General features: G+C 42.2%; 1 protein-coding gene across 1 annotated transcript in view; it reads right to left on the bottom strand.

The window, feature by feature from the left end:
- LIMCH1 (LIM and calponin homology domains 1) overlaps positions 1-13,346 on the bottom strand; it is a 156,028-nt gene that overhangs the window by 39,796 nt on the left and 102,886 nt on the right. The window contains exons 6-7 of the mRNA XM_032223520.1: positions 13,226-13,336; positions 3,806-4,001 (exon numbers count right to left, since the gene is read on the bottom strand). Coding sequence (XP_032079411.1) covers positions 3,806-4,001; positions 13,226-13,336 — 307 coding nt within the window. The remainder of the gene's footprint in view (positions 1-3,805; positions 4,002-13,225; positions 13,337-13,346) is intronic.

Genomic DNA, 13,346 nt, shown 5'->3' with positions numbered 1-13,346 from the left:
GAGGCTTGACCAAGGGAACTCAGCCAAATTTTTCTCGTCACAATTCTGCTTCCAACTGCAAGAGTGTTGCATGCCAAGTGGACCAGTCTTTCCCCCCCCCCCCACGCTTTTATTTGTTTCTAGGTAGCTAATTGAAACTCAGAGTTTAAGCTGAAAAGGGACACTGGGAATGCAAATTGGGGAGGGGGGGGAGGCCTTTGAGCGGAGAAAAGGAGCCTGTTTCTGCATTCTCAATGCCTTGCTTGCAAAGAAATGTTATATGCCACAACACCCTTAGTCTATTTAAAAGGGGCACGGTGGAAATTTGGAGAAAGGAGATTTCATCCTTACAGCAAAAGTTAAGAATGAGAAAACTATTTCAGAGGAGCCCCAAGGGGGAAAAAAATTCCAAAGTTATTTAAGAAGACATAAATACTTAAGCAATCATCTGGTGTGTTTAATTCTTTACTCTCTAAGCAATATCAAACAAACAAAGAATAAAAAAGGGATAGATAGATAGATAGATAGATAGATGATAGATAGATGATAGATAAATGATAGATAGATGATAGCTAGATAGCTAGATAGCTAGACAGCTAGATGATATATATATATATATATATATATAGATAGATAGATAGATAGATAGATAGATAGATAGATAGATAGATATAGATAGATAGATAGATAGATAGATAGATAGATAGATAGATGACAGATTTTATATATATTATATAGATTTTGCTAGCAATTATTAGATGACTATTAAAGCTAGCCTAGTACTTTTATTAGCAGTACCTATTAGAAAGCATTTTTGCTAACCATTTTTAGACTACTGGATGGATTTAGGATGATGTAATGAAATACCATAATATAAATTTACTCAAAATTTAGAATATCTTACATAAAATGAAGTAATGATAGTTATAGTCAAATAAATGTTTAATAATCATTGTATACATATATATCAGATTGATAATACGAGATTCTATATAAATTGTAAGTGAAGATTATGGTGAGAATGTAGAAAAGTTTTGTTACCAATTGACACACTGTACGAAACTGGAAGATGGTTTTATGTTTTATGTTTCTCTGTACTTGTTTGTTTAAAAATAAAAATAAAATGTTCTAAAGAAAGAGTATTTTTGCTAACAATTTTTAGATGACCATTAAAGTTACCCTAATACCTTTGTTAGCAGGACCCATTAGAAAGCATTTTTACTAACAATTTTTAGATGACCATTAAAGTTACGGTAGTACTATTGTTAGCAGTAACTATTAGAAAGCATTTTTACTAACAATTTTTAGATGACCATTAAAGTTACGGTAGTACTATTGTTAGCAGTAACTATTACAAAGTATTTTTGCTAACAATTTTTAGATGACTATTAAAGTTACCCTAGTACCTTTATTAGCAGGGCCAATTACAAAAGCATTTTTGCTAACAATTTTTAGATGACTATTAAAGTTACCCTAGTACTTTTGTTAGCAGCAACTATTAGAAAGCATTTTTGCTAACAATTTTTAGATGACTATTAAAGTTACCCTAGTACTTTTGTTAGCAGTAACTATTAGAAAGCATTTTTGCTAACAATTTTCAGATGCAGATTGCCAAAACAAACCAACCAAATCAAACTTCTTTCCACCGTACACCGAGGTGGATTGTTTACATGCCAGAAGTCTGGTTCTCTTTAACTTTTGATCTCATGTTTTTTGTTAAATAGATGCTTGCCTCCTGTATCCTGACAGTTCAGATGGAGGAAATCCCGTCCCATAAATTTGGGACCTGGTGGGGCAACGGTTCGTCCCACACCTCACGGCGGGGAGTGGGGGGTGGGTGGGTGGGTACTTAAGCAGCCCTGCAAGCAGATTATCTCAAACTACGGGTGGTCCTCAAGTTACGACCCCAATGGAGCCCAACATTTCTGTTGAGACCTTCGTTAAGTCAGCGTTGCCGCATTTTACAACAGTTCCGTTGAGTGACTGTTCAAAGTTACCCTGGCACTGGGGAAAAAAGTGACTGGGGGCCATTTTTTTCACACTTACTGTACAACTGTTGCACCATCCCATTGGTCACCTTATCGAAATTTGAACCCTTGGCCACTGGTTCGTCTTTATGAGGGGCTGCCATATCCTGGGCTCATGTGAGTGCCTTTTTTTTGTAAAAGGTTTTTTATTTTTTCCTTTGAAATTTATTCTTAGACATACATTCTTATAATTGCTATTTAACATTTGTCAGTTCATATCGTTTTTCCACCTGTGTATTTACATTTTAATATTTTCTTATTTCCTCTTCCCCCTAATTTAATCATGTGTCATCTGAGATATTTATTTCATGTTTTGTTCCTTTCGCTTTCTATTTATATCTTTTTTTTTCAAGCCACTCGTAAAATCGTCCCCCATGTCCTGTAGTACACTGATTCCTCTTTGTCCTTTATTCTCAATGTCAACCTGTTCATTTCTGCACAGTCTAATATCTTCTTTATTACCTCCCCTTCCGATGGGACCGACTTTTACACCGCTTAGAGAGGACTGGGAAGCACCGTGAAGTGGTATATAAGTGTTGTGTCCTGTTGGCTACCAGCCCAGTGGTGGGTTACAAATTTTTTTCGAACCTACTCTGTGGGTGTGGCCTCCTTTGTGGGAGTGGTTTGCCAGCCATGTGACCTGGTGGGAGTGGCTTGCCGGCCATGTGTTTTCTTTCTTTCTTTCTTTCTTTCTTTCTTTCTTTCTCTCTTTCTCTCTCTCTCTCTCTCTTTCCTTCCTTTTGTCTCTCTGTCCCTTTTCTCTTTTTTTCTTTCATCTCTCACTCTTTTTCTTTCTTTTTTCTTTCTTTCTTTCTTTCTTTCTTTCTTTCTTTCTTTCTTTCTTTCTTCCTTTCTTTCTCTTTCTCTCTCTCTCTGTCAGTCTGTCTGTCTGTCTTTCTCTCTCTCTCTCTCTCTCTCTCTGTGTGTGTGTGTGTGTGTGTGTGTGTGGCAGTGGTGGGTTTCAAAAAATTTTGGAACCTCTTCTGTAGGTGTGGCCTGCTTTCTGGGTCCACTGGTGGAACCCCTTCTAACCGGTTCGGTAGATTTGACGAACCGGTTCTACCGAATAGGTGCGAACTGGTAGGAACCCACCTCTGCACCAGCCCCTCCAGCAGCCAAATCAGAGGAGGGGGAGGGGGAGTCAGGGTCAGCATCAAGGAAACCAGAGAGAGCTCCGAGGGGGAAGAGGGAATGGATGCCCAGAAGACAGAAGAGAGGAGAGCAGTGGAAATCTATGGGCCGGTCCTTGGGACGGAAGAGCCACCGCTGCTAGCAAAGCCCTACTGTAGCTCTGGGGATCAAAGGGGGGGGGGGAGATGAATAGATGTGGAAGGCAACTATTCATCTCCCTGCTAGACGGACTTGTGTTGAGAGTGAAACTTTTTGCAAGGGGCTATTATTATTATCCTTAGAGGATTTGTTGTGTTTGGGGAGCTGGGACAGAACAATGTCTAAGCGCTATTGTTATTGCTCTTGCTATTCAACCTCCTAATAAACGAAGTCGATGAGGAAGCCAGCTTCCCTGAACAACTGTGCCGCTCATTTAACAACTGCAGTGATTCACTTAACCAAGGGGGGAAAGTTCACTTCACAAATGTCTCAACAACAGAAATGCTTGGACGCCATTGTGGCGGTAACCCATCTTTCTGAGGATCAAACTCTCATTCGGGTGACCATGAGAACATCCCGCGGACACCGTCTGTGGAAAAGTATTCTGCACCACGGGGTCCGAATGTTATGTCCTGTCAGAAAGGGAGTTCTGGTTCCCTGGGGGGCGGAGGTGGGAGGGCACAACTCACCATCGCTACTCCCTCTCAGCACCACATCTGGAGAAGGGGTCTGCTGGGACCGGGACCCGAAGGAATCCAGACTGTCGAAGGAATCATCTCGGCCGTGACGCGGGGGAGAAAGAGAATCGCTGCGCTCCGAGTCCCAGCAATCTACGTAGCCGCTGTCGCGGATGCTGCGCTTTGGACTCTCAACGTCTTCCGTGTCCTGATGAGGAACAGAAGCCTGGTTAGAAAAGCGGGTCTTCTAAAGCGGGGGTGTCAAAACTAGATTTCTTTGATGGCCGGATCAGCATTGTAGTTCTCCTTCGCAGATCGGATGTGGGGGGGAAAGGGAGGAAGAGACAGGATGGGCACCTCCTGCAGCACCCTGTTTGCCAAAACGGGGCACAGGGGGACCTCATGCACCCCCCCTTGCACCCCATTTTCAGCCTGGATGGAGTCCTGCAGCACTCTACTGGTTAAAACGGGGCACAGAGGGACTCACACGCCCCCTCTTGTGCCCCCTTGTGCCCCATTTTCGGCTTGGACAGAGCCCTGTAGCACCCTGTCGGTGAAAACATGGCACAGAGGGGGTCTCACATGGCCCACGTGGCCGATTTTCAGCCTGGAGGGAGTCCTGTAGCACCCTGTCGGCCAAAACAGGGCACGGGGGGGGCACACATACGCCCCCCCCACACCACATTTTCAGCCCGGACGGAGTCCTGCAGCACCCTAGAGGCACCGCAGGCCTCAATTTGCTATTTCCAGGCCGGACCCGTGAGCCAGATTAGAGGGCCCCTGCTCTAAGGCAAGGTTGCCCAACCTCCGGTCCGTGGAACCCCACCGGGCCGCGACATGCCAGAAACCGTCCCGTACAAACAAGCGAAGCCTCATTCGCGGGATGCAGGCAGCATATGAAACCACGCCTCCTCTGGTGCGCGGAGGAGGCGTGTTCTTCACAGAACTGGTCCCTGGTGCCCCCAAAAGTAGGGTGGGCACTGTTCGAAGGACTTCCTTGTACAAATATTCTCCTTTATTGAACTCTCTTTGTTTAAAACAGTGGACATTTCCATCTCGACCAAATCTATTTTTTCACCTATCCATTCCGCCGCCCCCCCGCCCTCCCCCCACCGTCCCGCTGTGGTCTGGCCTCCATATTTGTGGAATGAAGAGATGAACAATTTGTGGGAATGTTTGTGAAGAATGGCAATATAAAACAAGTAAAAAGGCTATTCCAGACTGGGGGGAAAAAGAAATACAGGCAAGCGTGTTCATTTAGTGACCGCTCAAAGTTACAACGGCCCTGGAAAAATTGATGTATGACTGTTTTTCACATTTATGACTGATGCAGCATCCCCACGGTCCTTTTGAAGTGACGTACGACCGTTTTTCACGCTTAATGGCCATTGGAAAATTGATCGAAATTCAGACGCTCGGCAACTGACTCGCACTTATGACGATTGCAGTGTCCCGGGGTTACGTGATCCCCTTTCGCGATCTTCTGAAAGCAGTCTATGAGGAGGCCAAGTTCACTTAACAACCGGATTGCTAACTTATCAACTGCAGGGGATTCACTTAACAACCGTGGCAGGAAAGGTTGCAAAATGGAGGAAAACTGTTTTAACAACGGTCTCGCTCAGCAATGGGAATTTGGGATCATAAAACGAGGACTACCCCTAGTCTGAGCCCCCCACCCCCGCAGCAGGGCTGAAAATGCAACTCAAATGATAATTTCATCTTACGGCCACAATGGAGCCCCAAAATCCTGTTGCTAAGCGAGACATTTGCTAGGTGAGTTCTGCCTCATTTTACAACCTTTCTCATAGTTTCTATCTCTGTAGGGGTTTAAGCCAGCAAATGGTCATTAAGTGGATCAAATCTGACTTTACTTGTTGAAAGATCACCAAAAAGGATCCCATGACCCCAGGACGTTGCAACCGTCATAAATATGAGTCAGTTCCCAAGCGTCTGCATTTTTGATCACGTGACCACGGGGGTGGGCTGCCACGGTCGTTAAGCGTGAAAAACGGTCGTAAGTCACTTCAAAAGGTTACTAAATGAACTACTGTAAGCCGAGGACGACAATAGTTCTTTCCAATGTTCACCCAAGTTTCTTGGACGCTCAGAACAAATCGATTTCCTTCCTTACAACCACTTTTCTGGTTTACGAAAGATGTTGTAGCTTTCGGAAACTCCTGCGCCAACCTGTTGAACCCGAAGCCACCAGGAAATAAAACACCATTGCTCAGACCCTGTGGGAAAACTGTAATTTGACTTCCCATTTTTTTTTAAAAAAAAAAGATAACCTGTTTGTTTCTATCGTTGAGCCCAGCTCAAAGGATATCCGATGATAGCCGGTAACATAATCCAGAGCAAGAAGTTGTTGGTTGGACATTACTTTTAAAATATTTGGACAAAATAGTGCCACCCCCATCTTTGGGGCTTCGCCGCGTCTCAATTAAAAGAGACTTTTTCCAAACTCGATTCAAATCTGCCGTGCAAAGCAGAACAAGAAGTGTTGTGGCTTATGATTCTTCTTTTTTAAAAAAAAAAAACGTTTTTTTTTTTTAAATTTTCATTTTCATACATATAACCACAAGTATACCATTCTCAGTGGTGGGATTCAAATAATTTAACAACCGGTTCTCTGCCCTAATGATTTCTTCCAACAACCAGTTCACCAAACTGCTTAGAAAGTTACCAACCGGTTCTCCCGAAGTGGTGCGAACCGGCTGAATCCCACCACTGATACCATTACATCTTAACAATCGCTATTTCATATTTTCCAATATTATATTGATTCCTCTTACCATCAATCCACCACAACCGTCATCTGCTCTTCTGCTTTCCTTCCATACACCATATTATACTCTATTTCACCTCCTTCCCTCTCTCCTCTCCCTCTCTCCTCCTTCCCTACCTCCTTTCTTTCCTCTGTCATCCCTCTCTTCTCTACTTCCCCTTCCTCTCTCCTCTTTCCACTCCTTCTCTCTCTTCTACTCTTTCTCTCCCTTCCGTTCCCCTCTCTCTTATCCCCTCTCTTCCTCCTTTCCTCTCTCTTTCTCCTTCCCACTCTCTCTCCGCTTAGTTTGCATGGTGTATTTCAGCGTCCGAGCAAGCTTCATTTAATAGGGATGGTATCTTATGATTCTTGATGAATATATTTTCTTTTTAAGTATGCTGAGAGCATAGGCACCAAAGACAAATTCCTTGTGTGTCCAACCACACTTGGCCAATAAAGAATAATTCTGTCTCATTCTATATTTTCACTTCCCGCACCTTCCTTGTGCCGAACAGAAACACAAATTTATGCAGGGTAGCTTAAAATAAAACAGAATTTAGTGAAGCCGTCTTAAACGCATCTTTGGTTAAAGTCATAATCATTGCATTCATCTTCCACCCACTCTCATTCAGCTGGGGAATCGTCCAACATTTAAAACCCATCAATCCCAGAGCGGGGAAACCCACAACTCCTTTTGACCAAATGCACATTTCCTAACACAACCGAGGAGGCTTAAAAATAAATAAATGAACGGAACCTGAAACATGGCTAGCCCGTTCTCCACAACTGCTTCGCGGGGGCAGCTCTCCATCCTGAGTTTCTAAGTTAGCATCTCCAAACCGTCAGGGAAGGGAATTCCTTCAAAATCATGATTATTGGATCCGCAACGCCAACAAAATAAACCAAAACCCTCTGAATTTTACAGCTTGCTGTTGTTCCTCCGAAATGAACGAAGTCGCAGGCTTCCCCAGCGAAGAGAAACAGCAGTTCTGGAAAAGGGGATGTCTTTTTTCCTCAAGCAACCAGCCGTTTTTTAAAAGAAAAAAAAGAAAAGCAGACAGCTCTTCCCTTGATGCCTCTGAAGAATTCAGCCTTGCTCTTTGCTTGCTGCCAGCTCCTGGCTGCAGGAGATCTGAAAGCACTTGTGGCTACCACACATGTTCAGAGCGAGGAGAACAATGGACGCCTTTGACAGGCGCCCGATTATAAATTCTTTCCAGGGCAAGCAGCACATACTAAAACGCGGAGAGCTCTCCAGAAGAAGGAGGAGGAGGAGGAGGAGGAGGAGGAAGGGTCGGGGAGAACCTCACTTTTTAAGCAAAAAAAAGTGGCCCCTTCTTTCGGTTAGGACCTTGTCGAAGAATTCAGAGCTGGAAGGGACCCTTGGAGGTCTTCTAATCCAGCCCCTTGCTCAAGCAGCAGAGCTTATATACCATTTCGGAGAAGTTTCATTCAGAAGCAGAAGCTTCAGCAAGATGGGATGCCCTCAAGAACACGAGAAGAGGTGGTACCGCTCTAGAATGGAGTGGAGTGGAGTGGAGTGGAGTGGAGTGGAGTGGAGTGGAGTGGGGTGGAGTAGAGTAGAGTAGAGTAGAACAGAAAATAGTGTAGAGTAGAATTTTTTAGATAGAATAGAATATAGAATAGAAAATAAAATATAAAATAGAATAGCGTAGGATAGGATATAGAATAGAATAGAAAATAGAGTAGAGTAGAATTCTTTAGATAGAATAGAATATAGAATAGAAATATAGAATAGAATAGAAAATAGAATAGAGTAGAATAGATTAGAATATAACAGAATCGAATATGGAATTTAATATAATATAGAATAAAACAGAAAATGGCATGGAGTGGAGTGGAATGGAATGGAATAGAATAGAATACTATTGGAAAATAATAGAATAGAATAGAATAGAACAGAATAATATTGGAATAGAATAGAACAGAACAGAACAGAAAATAGTGTAGAGTAGAATTCTTTAGACAGAATAGAATAGAATAGAATAGAATATAGAATAGAATATCATGTAGAATTAAAAATAAAAAAGAAACGAAAATAGAGTAGAGTAGGATAGGATATAGAAGAATAGAATATAGAATATAACAGAACTGAATATAGAATTTAATATAATATAGAATAGAATAGAAAATAGAGTAGAGTTGAGTGGAGTGGAATAGAATAATATTGGGAAAAGAATAGAATAGAATAATATTGGAAAAGAATAGAATAGAATAATATTGGAATGGAATGGAATAGAATAGACGGTGTGAGCTCCCTTGGCTTGTCCCAGCTTCTGCCAACCTAGCAGTTCGAAAGCACGTAAAAATGCAAGTAGAAAAATAGGAACCACCTTTGGTGGGAAGGGAACAGCGTTCTGTGCGTCTTCAGCATTTAGTCATGCCGGCCACATGACCACGGAGACGTCTTCGGACAGCACTGGCTATTCGACTTTGAAATGGAGATGAGCACCGCCCCCTAGAGTCGGGAACGACTAGTACATATGTGCAAGGGGAACCGTTAACCATCTTCAAGTCCTTGAGGAGTCACCACTGAGAAGAGGGGATTGACATTATTTTCCAAGGCCCCAGAAGAGAGGACGATGGGTAGGAGCTTCTAGAACAAAGACACACTTTCCTGATAGTGAGAATGGAGCAGCTTCCCTCTCGGGAATTGTGAGTGCTCTGTCGCTTGGAGGCTTTCAAGAAAAGATTGGACAGGAGGGACTAAGGTCCTCTCTGCCTTGGACGAGAAGGGTTAGACTAGAAGACCTCCAAGATATAGGAAAAGAAGTGACAGACGCTGGAGGCAGAGTTAAAAGAGGGACCAGCCTAGAATCCCTATGTAGTCACAAGTAGACCGAGCCCTTCCCTTTAATTCCGTTGATCCTTCTGAAACTCCAGAAAGGTGCTAATGTTGAGTTGAGAAGATTCCTGTGAATAGGCTTTTAGCAATACATCATTTTGACTGAATGTTTGCCTCACTCCGAGACGTCTTTCAGCCCTAGGAGTCCAAGATGTTTATTAATGTGTATTTGTAAACAAGTGTTTCTTAGTTAGCATTCTTAGGTGTACAAATAGCTCTTGGTTTATTGACCAGTCACTTAATTAATGTTTGAAGCAAAGGTGGGTTCCTACCAGTTCGCACCTATTCGGTAGAACCGCGTCGTCAAATCTACCGAACCGGTTAGAAGAGGTTCCACCAGTGGACCCGGAAAGCAGGCCACACCTACAGAAGAGGTTCTGAAATTTTTTGAAACCCACCACTGGTCCTTGGATATGATTATTCTACACTATCATGCTCATGTTTATAAAACTCAGTGCCTCTGTGAAAGGTAAGGATGACTACTGTGTTTGTGGTGCAATCAGAACATTGCGTGTGTTGAAGTTGTTTTAACGCAAACCAAAGATGCCTTTTAAAAAACAGGTTTACATCATATTCTTATGCATGCCAGTGCTGTGTGAGAGGTAATTTAAGGTGGTTCTGACAAGTGTCGTTGGCATCTTCATATCCGGTCACATGGGCGGCAAGCCACTCCCATCCAGTCACATGGGTGGCAAGCCACTCCCACAAAGGAGGCCACACCCACTGAGTAGGTTCCAACAATTTTTGAATCTCACCACTGGTTTGAAGCTACGTCGTACCTTCCCAGAACCACTTACGAGGCAATTATCGAAGTCACGATGGTCACTTCTTCCTACTCTTTACTAAATATCCTGCTTGTTCCAATTTGTTTTATCTCAATGAGTTACCATCCGATCTGTCGGAAGTTACTTCTTTGACCAAAGTGAAGTATGCTTCTATACTCTGCACAGTCAAATCTGAAATTAACTAACCCTTTTTAGGAGTTTCAGGATAATTGGATTTTTCTTGACATCTTAATTCATTATGACGCTTACATTTTCAATTGCTGGTCTGTGATGGAATAAAGATTGATATTTGATTTGATTAAATTTACTTTAATGAACATCCAAAACTTTTCTGGAGAGTCCAAAACTTTTAATGAACGCCTAAAACTTTTCTGGAGAGCCCAAGACTTTTAACGGACACCCAAAGCTTTTTTTTGGAAAGCCCCAAACTTTCAATGGACACCCAAAACTTTTCTAGAAGACCAAAACTTTCAATGAATGCCCAAAATGTTTCAGAAGAGCCCAAAACTTTTAATGAACACCCAAAACTTTTCTGGAGAGCCCAAAACGCCCAACAAACACACAAAACTTTTCTGGAGAGCCCAAAACTATTAATTAACACCCAAAACTTTTCTGGAGAGCCCAAAACTTTCAATGAACACCCAAAATTTTTCTGGAGAGCCCAAAACTTTTAATTAACACCCAAAACTTTTCTGAAGAGCCCAAAACTTTTAATGAACACCCAAAACTTTTCTGCAGAGCCCAAAACTTTCAATGAACACCCAAAACTTTTCTGGAGAGCCCAAAACTTTCAATGAACACCCAAAACTTTTCTGGAGAGCCCAAAACTTTCAACGGACACCCAAAACTTTTTTAGAAGCCCAAAACTTTCAATGAATGCCCAAAATATTTCTGAAGAGCCCAAAACTTTTAATGAACGCCCAAAACTTTTAATGAATGTCCAAACTTTTCTGAAGAGCCCAAAAATTTTCTGGAGAGCCCAAAAATGTTAATTAGCCCCCAAAACTTTTCTGGAGAGCCAAAAACTTTTAATGAAAACCCAAAACTTTTCTGAAGAGTCCAAAACTTTCAATGAACAACCAAAACTTTTCTGGAGAGCCCAAAACTCTCAATTAACACCCAAAACTTTCCTGGAGAGCCCAAAACTTTTCTGGAGAGCCCAAAACTTTTAATTAACACCCAAAACTTTTCTGGAGAGCCCAAAACTTTTAATTAACACCCAAAACTTTTCTGGAGAGCCCAAAACTTTCAACGAACACCCAAAACTTTTCTGGAGAGCCCAAAACTTTCAATGAACACCCAATACTTTTCTGGAGAGCCCAAAACTTTTAATTAACACCCAAAACTTTTCTGCAGAGCCCAAAACGTTCAATGAACACCCAAAATTTTTCTGGAGAGCCCAAAACTTTTAATTAACACCCAAAACTTTTTTGCAGAGCCCAAAACTTTCAATGAACACCCAAAACTTTTAATTAACATCAAACTTTTCAGGCGAGAACATCATTCCTTTGCTTAATTGTGGGGGCCCAACATGTCACTGTGTACACAGCCAGACCTCCATACCAAATAAACAAAATTCCTATTCTCCCTGCACATTTCCCAAAGTGGCATCTTTTCCTCGAGACTACAGCTTTTGCATACTAACGGGCCCGCATTTAATCCTTTGGCAAGCTGCCATCTTTGCAAAGCCAAAAGAAGAAAGGGAGAAAAAAAGCTGGTTTATGGCAGAAAGTTCAGCCACAAACAGGCCTGGAAAACCAGGGAAACTACCCAGACTATATTTCATTCATAAAACATTCCTTGAAATATATATATATAAAAAAGTTTTGCCGTTCTCTCTCTCTCTCTCTTTCAAAAGAGACGCAGCATCTCCGTGAATTTTTCTTCTTTCTTTTTTTAAAGAGTGAATGCGTGATTGAATGAACGAACGAGCCAAATTGTAGGAAAAAACAGCTTTGGTTCGAAAACTGAAAGCTTTGTTAATATGTCCCCTGAAAATAGCTATTCATTTCAGCTCGGTTGAGAGTCTGGCATGTTAATAATTTGAAAGGGCAGAGCAGTGCGTAACAGAATGCCAAGAGAGAGGAAATCCAATTTCTACACAATGGGAAAAAATCCGTGCTTAACAATGCAGTGTAACCAAAAAGGGTGCTATTTCGTCATAAATTAATTAATACGAGTCTACCTCACTATAAGGATTGTCTAGATAAGAGCGATGAAGGGGGTGATGATATTTTTTTTTTTTTTTTTTTAAATTTCCTCCTGAACTTTCATATTTGTGACACGAATCTCTGGAGATTTAAACATGTCAGTGAAGAACGGCAGCTTAAAAGAAGCTTTTTTAAAAAGGCTATTCCGTACACATCAAACTCTAAAAAAGGAAGGTAGCCCTCGATTTACAATGATTTGTTTAGTGACGGTTCGAAATTACAACCCTTGGGGTCGTTTTTCACACTTACGACCTTCGCAGCATCTCCATGGTCACATGATCAAAATTCAGACCCTTGGCAACTGACTCATATTTATGACCCGTTGCAATGTCCGGGGGGGGGGGGTCTATGGTTCCCTTTTGCGACCTTCTGACAGGCAAAGTCAGAAGGTCGCAAAATGGGGAGTCATATAACAGCTGTGTGAGTAGCTGAACAACTCCAGTGATTCACTTGTGGCAAAAAAGGTCGTAAAATGGGGCAAAGTCAGACAACAAGGGAAGTTTTTGGGTCAATTTGTGGTCACAAATTGAGGGCTACCTGTTTGATCATCATCTTCTTTTAACAACCCCAAATCCCTTGCAGAGGTGGAGTCTGGGCAATCGAATGGTGCTTACTGGCCCGATGCCCTTCCTGTTGCCAATACGGAGTTTTGTTCGGCAGATATATTCTCATTGTGCCCAAGAGAGAGAAATATCTGCCTCCACCTAGGATCGAACTCACAGCCTCCTGATTGTGAGGCGAGAGCGCCACCTCTAGGCCACCCCACCACTTCGAGAACTACCTGTATGTGAGAGGAAATTGAATTACCTTTTTCATCTGGGTTAACAATCCTTCGAATTCTTTCAGATTCAGTGGCGGTCCGTTAAAGTGACTGCTGTTGTTTACGGTTTTCCCCAGCCAATAGATGGTGACCAAAACCTGAGGAATT

This window comes from Thamnophis elegans, chromosome 9 (assembly GCF_009769535.1).
Source record: "Thamnophis elegans isolate rThaEle1 chromosome 9, rThaEle1.pri, whole genome shotgun sequence".
Lineage (NCBI taxonomy): Eukaryota > Metazoa > Chordata > Lepidosauria > Squamata > Colubridae > Thamnophis > Thamnophis elegans.
This window is presented reverse-complemented; position numbering and strand designations above follow the sequence as displayed.